Raw genomic sequence first — 11,233 nt, forward strand, 5'->3', positions numbered from 1 at the left:
AGCTTAATGGTGTTATTCATCCATTTAATCCCAAGTCATGTGTTCTTCCATACGCATTTCGACAGATTTGTCTGTCTGCCCGAAATAAGGAATATCGCAGTTTCACACAAATTAGCAAAAGTTCTAAGAAAATACAATATCAGAACCTTGTTCACTCCACTTCCAAAGATCCATTCCTTAATTAGCCACCCAAAACCTTGTCATCATCAACTCAAATACCCTGGTGTATATAAAATATTATGTGACTGCGATATTCCTTATTTCGGGCAGACAGACAAATCTGTCGAAATGCGTATGGAAGAACACATGAGAGACATTACTTACAAGAGACAGCGAGCGAGTGCATTATTAAGTCATATCCTTTTCTCGGCTAATCCTAATGATGATAACCAAAGTCACAAAGTCTGCTGGAAAAAATCTACTAACATCTTCCATTGCAGTGACGAAATAGAGAGAAAAATTGTGGAATCTAGAGAAATCATCTTCAATCCTGTTCATCTAAATAACAACTTAAGCTACAACCTCCCAGATAGTCATTCAGCTGTAATCATGTACTGGCGTTCACGCGATGCAGCAAACACGCACTCTCCCAACAATGCAACAAACGAAAGAACAGCTTCAAATACAACTACAACGTTTTCATGCTAATTATGTATAAAGACTGTCTGTGTTGTTCATAGTCTTTTAACCCTCAATGTTTAGTGTTTTTTCTTTTATAATGTCACCTGAAGAAGGCTGTTACAGGCCGAAACTAGTAGTGTGTTTATATTAAAACCTTTTTACTTAAATCTCGGTTCTAGTCATTTAATTCTTCATAAAACTATGTATGTATGTATGTATATATATATATATATATATATATATATATATACACACACACACTATGAAACAATAATATAGATATTAACCTTCAAAAAGTACTTTGAATGATAACTGAAAGCAGGATTCAGGAAACAATGCAGAAGTTGACCATGTTCTTCAGAATGGTGAATATGATATATAATAAAATTATCAATATCATAATGAGATCTTAGGTATTTCAAGTTGTTCTCCAGTCTTAAAACTGCCACACCAATTATCTGCTTCTGAACCTCTACAACATACACATCAAGATTTCTAGTTTCCTGAAAAAGAGCATTTTAAAAATAAATTTGTCCTCTAAATAAACAAATAATAGATCAATAATAATAATAATAATAATTCGTACTGGATCAGTCAATGCATATCTAATCAAGAACTGCGTCAGACGTTGGGGATCCTGGGCATCAGGTGATAAGCAGGCTACAGGACCCAGCTCTCCTTGCTAGGTAACCAGAGTAGGAAGCTGAAAAGTGACTGGAAGAAACCAAACATAAAAAAATGAACTGTAAAAGAAATCAGGGAAATTATGAAATGTTTTTACAGATCAACACCAGAAAAATGAGATTTTAGAACGTGTATACATATGATTTACAAACAAAAATTCCCAGAATCTGCAATAACAGAACAAACACTTATAGACCAAAAGAACTTCATTTTCTGTAACAAAATATTTACTGAACATAGCTGTAAGAGTTAAATAATAAACCAACAGCTACAGGTAACAACAAATTATCACACGGTAGCCATATTAAACTTTGAAATTCAACTCAGTGATCATCATGCTGAAGACACACCTCAAAATGTTTGGACAGAAGTACAGTGTAAAATGAAGTTGGTCATATTAGAACATGAACTCCACAAATGACTGTATAAGACTAACAACATTAAAAGTCCTTTGTAAATCTAAGCTAAAACCTCCTCTTAGTTGCAAATGCTGTGATAAAAAACAATCACAACCAAAAGTTTAAAGGAAACAAATCAGTTCTTATACAGCACAACTTATCATTACAATGAAGCATGTTTGCAACTGCAAGGGCAAAAGCTGAAGCAATCTGTACCATGGAAAATCCAGTTGGAAAGAAAAGTCAACAAACTTTGAACTGATCTGAGTAACTTAAAGAGTCTTAAAGAAAGATGGCTGAAAAATAACACCATCAAAATCAAACTCATAAATACATATAATTTGGCAAGCAAAACAATTGATGAGATTACTGAAGAACTAAAGCAAAGAATTATTGTGATTGCCCAGAAAATTAAAAGATATGAAGCAAGAATCAACCAATATGTGCAAAATATTGAATTTTGACTGAACCAACATCACTTCTTACAATCTCTGCAGAAATACATATGCAAACTATTGTTTACCAGAAAAGAAGAAACACTCGAATTTGGAAGTCAATCAGGGATAATCCTATTGAACATAATAAAGATGCCTCATGGATTAAAGAAATAGAATCAGAAATGAAACAAAAACAAATGCAAAATGTCATTATTACTAAAGAAATGGTCAGTGCTCAAGCTAAATTAAAAATCTAGGGCAAAGACGAACTACATGGATTTTTGTTAAAGCATCTAACCAGTCTACATGGTCAAATGGTAGAACAATTTGTTGCAATCATGGCTCAGTGGAAGACTGGATGATATCTTGGTGTACTTTTCTCTTTATGAAAGATAAGGGTGCAGACCCAAGTAACTACCATCTAATAACATGCCTATCAACTAAGCTTAAGCTCTTCACTGCAATCATAGCAAATTCCATGTACCACTACTTATTAGATAATCAGATTTATCTGATTGAACAAAAAGGCAATTTTAAAAAATCTAGACAAATAAAAGACCAGATCCTTATTGATAAAATGATCCTCAGAAATTCAAAAAGACAAAAAATGAGATTAAACATGGAATGGAGAGAGTATAAGAAAGCATTATTCGATTCCCTCCCACACTCCTAGATCCTAAAATCACTAGAAATACTTATAATTAGCAAAAACATATGTTTGTTTCTTGCTGCTGCTGCTACTATGAAATCATGGAAAACAACTTTAATAGATTATAATAATGAACGATTTGGAGATATTAGCATTAAACATGAAATTTTCCAAGGTGATTTCTTGTCATCATTACTCTTTAACATTTCCTTGATACCTTTGTCTATGATTTTGAAGAAAGCAAAACTTGGATATGAAATTCCTAAATATAATATTAAAATTTCCTACCTTCTGTATATTATTATTTTTTATTATCATTTTGGGACACTTTCAAGAGTCGAAAGACTCATCGAGAGAGGGCACTTACTCTACAACACTTCCTCTCCACCACTTCCATCCATCACCATCATCTACACCACTGCCATCTACTGCCCACCACCACTAGTATTTTTTTTTGTTGTTGTTTTTTGCTTGTGTCCTGAAGGCTGATTTGTCTGTATACAGGATGAAAAACCCAAGTTTTCAGGAGGAAAAACCCTGCTACCTCTGTATGAGATCAGTAACTCACCTTCAATTGAAAAAAAAGCTCATAGAAAGATTCCTCTCATCACAACGAGAATTGAACTCAGGCCTTTTCCAATCAAAGGATGCAACATATATTTGTTCTTCCAATTGTGCTATGGAGGTGCTTTCTTGAATTCCCTTTTTAAACAATTTTCTAGTACTTTTACCACCATGCCTGAGATACTGTGAAAAGGCTCTGGTAGAAATCCACTCACTTGGATTTCTACCAGAGCTGACACTTAAATCAAAGAGCCTAGTCAGAGGCATTGCCTTACACATCCCTTACACATTCTCACAAAACCCTAGCTGATATCCCATCTAATCCCACAGCTGTATTTACATTGAGATTCTGCAATATCCTGAAAACCTCCAATTCATCCACCTCTGTTCCCACATTAGTGTCTGTCACATAGGTTAAAGCAGTAACCTCACTAGGATGATATATCCTTGCAAAATGATCAGTCATTATCTCAACTATTTTATCTGCTTTTGTCTCCTCGTGACCATCATCACTCATTAAGGTTAATCTTCCATAGTCATTCTTCCTCTTACTTGCCACAGAACTAAGAACTCTTTGGGATTTCCTTTGGCCTGCTCAGCTAGATTATTCTGATAATCTGATTTTTCCTTCCTTGCCATGCTGGTCACCTTCCTTGCCTGAGCCTTGTACTGTTCATGAGTTTGCTGGTCACCTTTCTCTTTACAGCATTTCCCTTCACAGCATTTTTTCTTCTGCAGCTCATGCTTAATGATATTATTCATCGATCTAACTCCTACCCGATTAACTTATTCAGAAGAATCCATTCCTTTTGCTAACCACATACCTAACTTTGAAATCTGATCCTGTACACTAGTTCTTTCTTCTCCACAGAATAATGAAAAATCTTCTTTTGTATATATTTTGATAAAAATCCATTATGAAATTTATAAATACTTTTTTTTTTTTTTGGCCTCTTCACCAGACTCTGCAATCCGTGTTTCTTTAATCTACTATCACATTCTTCATTCCATAATCTTCATATTTTAGTTAGATTTTAAGGTAGGAGATGAATTTCATCACCCAGTGTGAAATCACTGTTCCACTTGCTGGACCTGAAGTAGCTTGAAAAAGTTCCAGGTTTGGTTTCTAGAGTGGATTTTCTGGGTTATGTAAAAAATAAATATAAGTAATAAATAAATATATGTACACACACAATATATATATATATATGATTAGTACTATTAACTCGGGGTTGGGATATGTTCATTTTTCTAAATTAACTGACTTAAACCCGAGAATTATAACACAATGACATTTATTTGAAAAAAAAACGCAACATGTTTCGTCAAGAATGACTTCATCAGGCGATAAGAACATAAAAAGATATTAAAAGACATGAAATTAACATTTACACACTCTAAAGCTATACAATTATAAAGCCATAATATTCGACTGTAAATTACAGTTATTATGAGCTTGAACTACAGTCCGAGTTAAAGTTCTATTGTTGTACACCTGTGCGTGTGTGGAATCACGCAATCTCCAGTATCTAATAGTAGAGTTGAAAGAGTCAGGCAAATTATAGCTAAGATTGTTATTCATGTGAAAAGGGTCCAAGGTGATTTCTTTTGACTCGACAATGCGGCGCTCTACTTCATCATGGCAGATGTGTAGGTTTGAAGTTGATGTCCAGTTTATTTCATGTTGGTGGCTTTCATTGTTCGTGTTTATTGAAAACAGGACATGGCTTGACAGAGCAGTTGCTCTGGTTCTTTTATACGCAATGTCACGCTGGTGCTCTTCGAGACGTAGTAAGATAGATTTCTCTGTCTGCCCATAGTAAGGCTTTCCGCATTCACAAGTGACCTTGTATACACCTGGGAATTGTAGAAGGTTGTGAGGTTGTTTATAGTTGTTGAAGCGTGATCTTATTTTTGGCATAGTCGAGAAGCACGTTTTTATGTTAAACTTCTTTAGAGTGAGCTTTGGATATATGGCAAGACGATATGACCTTTGGGGTCATCCTGTGTCTCTACGTTGCTACGTTGACGGTGGGATAATTGGTTGTTAATATTTTTTAGAGAATAGCCATTGTTTTTAAAGGTCCGTTTAAGATGTCGTAGTTCCTTTTTCAGTTCTTCTTCATCTGACAGTACAGATCTTGCACGATTCGCTAGAGTTGATATAATACCCAACTTTTGCGCTGGATGGTGATGGGATGACGCATGCAAATATCTGTCTGTATGAGTTGGCTTTCTAAATATAGAGACTTTAATTGATTCAGGCGTCTTGGTGAGTTTAACATCTAGGAAACAGATGGAACTATTTTCTTCAATCTCCATAGTCAATTTTATATCTTGATGGCGGTTGTTTAAGTGGTCGAGAAACTTGTGAAGATTCTCAGTACCATGCTCCCATATGAGGAATATATCATCCACGTATCTGAGCCAAATTTTCGGTTTTAAAGTAAAAGAGGAGATTGCTTTTTGTTCAAATTCCTCGAAAAAAATGTTGGCTAACACAGGAGAGAGGGGCTTCCCATAGCTAATCCTCTGACCTGTTTGTATAGTTTACCTTCGAATTCAAAATAGCCAGAGTTTACACAGTGAGATAACAGAGAGAACATTTTATTTGAAATCTTGTTTTTTAAAATATGGAGAACGTCCTGTGTTGGAACGTAACTACTACAGATAAGATCAGATTTAGGTAGTAATATAAAGTGCAGGAAACAAGGGATAACTGGTCAGAGTTATCCTTTGTATTGTCTTTACATTATGTTTCCTGTACTTCAACTACAGTATCGGCTCACATATAGGCATATATCCCCTCTACATTATCTGTTGTGTAATCCCAAAATGATACTTTTCTGTTCATTTCAAAAATTCAAAATCTTCCTAGTGATAACATTAAACTAGCATCCATTCTCCTTGCCTGAGTTATCCTGAAGTTATCCTGAAGTGAAACTATCAGATGCATTTCTTAATCCATGGCTCTTCCTAAACAACTGGATATTCTGCTTTCAAACCAATGAGAATATCTTCAATACCTTATCGTAGTACTTCCCACTTGTGCACTTTATACTCTTTGACTAGACAGATATGTCAGTGAGCTACCCTCCCAAGAAATATTAGCATGTAATCCAACTTGAACTTGCCACTTTATTATATAATGTAAATAGGCTACCAAGACAAAATTTCTTCCAAACAAAGCCAGGATGTCCATAAATTTGGATATCTGTTAGAAGTAAAACTGATAGTCACACTTAATACCATTTTTTTTTCTTTCAGTTCTATCTGAACATCTTTGTGATGTGGTTAATACTGAATATATAATATATCTTTCCTAGTAGTTTTGCAACTACATTTGGAATGAATTTTAACTACAATGGAATGGCCTGACAAATTTCAATAAATATCCAATCTTCATTTATGTACAAAATCTATTAAGATCACAACCTTGGCTTTTATAAACCTGATTGTTACTCGACAGGATGTTTAATCATATCTATATTGTTTATTAATGTATATGATATCTGGATATATTCTGTCTTGTGGAAGAACAAACCAAATATCCCCTGGAAGAAAACTTTTCCTCTACATGTACATGTTTGTTTGAAAATGGCTTATAAAGCTTTCTTATTAACGATTTATTTTTAAGGAAAGTTTTCGACAGCTCTTTTTCTGAATGGAAAGGATACCAGCATTATGGAGATGGTAAGTAAAATTTTATTATTATTATTATTTAGGCCTCCAAGGAGTCAAAAGACTAATCGCGGGAGATCCTTCCTAGGAAACACAAGTCTATCAAGACTCATCATGGGAGGTTCCTTCCTAGGAAAGACAAAGTCTATCATACCACTCCTTAAACTCATTGACCATTCTCGCTCTCACCACTGTATCAGGCAATGCATTCCATGGTTCAACCACCCTCCATGCAAAGAAACCATTCCTCGCCCTCTTGCTCACAGTTTCCTTTCGTAACTTCCAGGGATGGCCCCCTTGTCATCACTGATTCCTGCTGTTCAACTAAGCGAAAAAACTCTCTAGTGTCAGCCCTATAACCACCCCTCAACAGTTTAAAAGTCTCAATCATATCACCTCTCCTTCTTCTATCCACCAAACTCTGTAGTTCACATTCCCTCAGACGATCCTCAAAACTAACATTGTACAGTCCTCAAACTGTCTTTGTTATCTGCCTCTACCCTTTCCACAGTTAATTTATCCCCCTTCAAATCCTGAGGACCAAAATCTGAGAACAATAGTCTAAGTGTGGTCTGATCAGGGTCTTATACAATGGAATGATAACTCTTTCATCTCTGCAGGTCAGCGTCCTTCTCATTATTGTAGCAATCCTCTGTGTTATCTTCACCACCTTTGCAATATGTCCCTTGAATTTCAGGTTCCTATCAATCATCAACCCCAGATCTCTGGTCTCCCGACTACTTCCTCCACCAGTATATCTCCTCCAATAAAGTATGCAGCATCCCATTGATGTGTCCCAAACATCAAGACACCTTACATTTTGCTGCATTTAACCGATTCCACCATTCATTTGCCCATCTATCTAGCTTATTAAAATCCTCTTGCATGACTGCTACATCTGCACTATTACTAATAACCCTTCCCAGCTTCACATCATCCGCAAACAACTGAATATCCCCTTGCAATCCACTGACAATGTCATTGATATAAAGGTTAAACAATATAGGTCCCAGTACTAAGCCCTGTGGGACCCCACTTGTAACCCTCTCCTTCCTTGCAACTGCCCCACGATATACAACTCTCTGATACCTATCGGTCAGCCAATCCTGAATCCAGTTGACCAACCTGACATCCAAACCCATGTGCTGCAACTTAAATATCAGCTTATCATGTGGCACCCTATCAAATGCCTTTGCTAAATCCAAGAAAATGGCAGTATATACTTTTCTCTCATCTACTGCTCTTGTAACTTTATTATAAAAGGCTAGCATATTACTAAAACAAGAGTGCCCCCCCTCACAAATCCATGCTGACTCTCACAGATAACATTACCCTCATCTTCCCAATGTAGTATACGGTCCCTAACTAATTTCTCCAAGATCTTAACAAATGCTGATGACACACAAACTGGCCTATAATTAGACACTTCCAGTCTGCTACCGCCCTTATATGCAATGGCACTATCTTACCTTCCTTCCATTCCCTGGGCACCTTTGGTGGTGGTGGAGTACTGCTTATGATAAGTCATCACTTATCATAAGCAGTACTCCACCACTACGCTTTCCCTTTCTATCCTGCAGAAAAATGCTCTACCCTGCTACTTCTATTTCTGTTATTATATCCTCTTCTGTCAACCACATCTCAGTGATCCCAATAATCTTTGGCAAGGCTGATAGTATCAGCGCCACCAATTCCTCTCCTTTATTCAGGATACCCACTGGCATTAGCATAAAAATGCGACTATTTCTATACCCAGAATTATCCCCTCTAGACCAGTGCTTCCCAAACTTCTGGATGTCAGGGGCCCCCTTTGGAAAAATTTAAATATTTCACGGCACCCCTCGAAACAAAACTCGTAATATAGACATATATTATTATAATATTTATTGTATTTATATTCAATACAAAACATGCACAGCGAATATTGTAAAAATCAAATGCAAATATGACATTTTGAGCATCTTACATACGCATTTGACATGGCACATTACCTCATATTTTTATATAGATAGATATATTGTTATGGTACGTTTGCAGCACAAGCACATGAAACATAAAATGATTAGTAATAAAGAAAAAATTAAAAACATAAAAGAAGTTTATTAACAATTTAATGTGTGTGATGGATGTGTTTCTATGCTACACAAAAAAGTTAGTATCAGGTGAAATATTTGAAATTGTAATTCTTTGATTTCTGCTTTGAAATGAAACTTATATGAATAAGCATATATTTACTAATATTCACTAACAGCGAAATACGCAGGAAGCAAAATTTGTGAACCTGCACCAATGTGTGATTCTTCCCATTAAAATATAAAAAAATAACAAAAAAGAAATAATAACTAATAAAATTTAAATGCGTTTCATTTAAGATATAAAATCTACTTAGTCTTAAAACATATTCAATTTGTTTTCATTGTTTCACCCCCCCCCCTCAAAAAACCTTCTGCCCCAAGGGGGCCATGGCCCACAGTTTGGGAAGCGCTGCTCTAGACTACACTGGGCTCAGTGCTACCTGATGTCCCACTTCTCCGAAGTACCCTTTCCCACAAGAGGCCACCCCCTGCTACCATCCACCTTGGGCATTCTAGATTCCCTGCATTGACACACTGACTCGTTCAGAACAGCAATCTCACCTAGATGCCTTCCTCATTCAAATGCAAGCTGTCTCTCGCATACAAGTCCTCTCTGTCCTCAAATGCTCTCCAAGTATCCACATATTCCTCCAATCATCTCTTCTGACACATTCTAGCTATTATGTTATTCAATATTACTGCTCTTCTGCTCAACTCGTCACAATCATACCTAGGCAACACATATACTATCTTTCCTCTCTGCATCTTTTTTCATACTACCTCTAGTAAGAATCTCATATCTCTCACTGCCCAATTAACATTACCTCTCAAGTCATTTGTTCCTACCATCACAATCATCTCATCCACCCTTTCACCCCTCTTAATTGCCATAGCCACACTTTCTATTGTTCCTCCAGGCAAGCACACCTCATGCATCCTATCTTGCACACCACGGATCATTGAGTCAATTCTTGTCAGGATGTCATCCTGACAGGAATAGAGATGGAAGGGTATGATGTGTTTCGTGAGAATAGAAGGGATAAAAAGGGAGGGGGGAGTGCTACTGATGATAGAGAAAGAGTTATATCCATATAAAGCAGAGATGCAAGAGGGAAATAGTGCCAATGGTTTTGAGGCATTATGGCATGAGATAGAGGTGAATGGAATCAATTACTTGGTGGGATGTTTTTATAGACCAGGTAATGTGGATGGTGGTGATAGTGAAATGTATAGTCAAATTAGCCAAGCAATTAAGAAAAGGGTGATCATTATGGGTGATTTTAATTAAGGCAATATATACTGGAATGATGAGATAGCAACTGGAAGTAAAAAAAATGAGTTTCTTGAGTTTTTGAGGGATAAATACCTCAGACAGTATGTAACAGAGGGCACATGAGGATTAAGGGTCTTCGATTTAGTCATCTCATCAGAGGATGTAATTATAAATGAGGTGTCAAATGATCTGCAAATTGGTGAGAGTGACCATGAGGTGATTACCTGGGTGGTTGCAATCATTTACCTAAACTCAGTACTATACTTAAATAAAACTCCATAAATACAATGTATTTTAATTAATTTTCAATTGCTAAATAACAACCTTTTGTTTTATCAGTGCCCAGTATTGTGTCACATCCATCATAAGTGAATCACGCCAAAACGGCACCTGCACAATATTTTTTATCTTGGGAATATCATTTTCTTTAATGAGTCTTACATGAAAATCACTGAAAAAAAAAGCTGTACAATTATTATAATTTTGTTAGTTCTACTTTATATATTTAATCTATAGCACACTATTATAATTATGATACATCACTTTAGAATGATGATTAATACATATTAAACATACCTCTCATCAGCAGAATACCAAGGCTTTTCATTATCTATGGCCTCCAATGTTTATGCTAATAATACAGTGTTAATAAATCATTAACAATATTAAGATAAGCAAATAAATATACTATAAATATAAACACGTGCACGGGCACGCACACATATTTAGAGAACCTTCTGTATCGCTTAAAAGTGAATAACTAGGAGGAGACCACGCAACCTGTAAAGAATGCAATAAACTGACCAGGTCTTCTGATTTATTCCCATTCCTTATCTTCTCATGATTGCTAA

The 11,233-nt window shown here is 35.9% G+C and overlaps 1 protein-coding gene across 1 annotated transcript in view; it reads right to left on the minus strand.

Annotated features, from left to right (window-relative positions):
- LOC150102509 (cilia- and flagella-associated protein 61-like) overlaps positions 1–10,789 on the minus strand; it is a 509,206-nt gene extending 498,417 nt beyond the window's left edge. The window contains exons 1-2 of the mRNA XM_090399377.1: positions 10,707–10,789; positions 909–1,124 (exon numbers count right to left, since the gene is read on the minus strand). Coding sequence (XP_090255503.1) covers positions 909–1,124; positions 10,707–10,748 — 258 coding nt within the window. The 5' untranslated portion in view covers positions 10,749–10,789. The remainder of the gene's footprint in view (positions 1–908; positions 1,125–10,706) is intronic.
- Positions 10,790–11,233: the final 444 nt, after the last annotated feature.

Source organism: Typopeltis vanoorti, chromosome 10, assembly GCF_054136105.1.
Source record: "Typopeltis vanoorti isolate ZY-2024b chromosome 10, IOZ_Tvanoo_1.0, whole genome shotgun sequence".
Classification (NCBI taxonomy): Eukaryota; Metazoa; Arthropoda; class Arachnida; order Uropygi; family Thelyphonidae; genus Typopeltis; species Typopeltis vanoorti.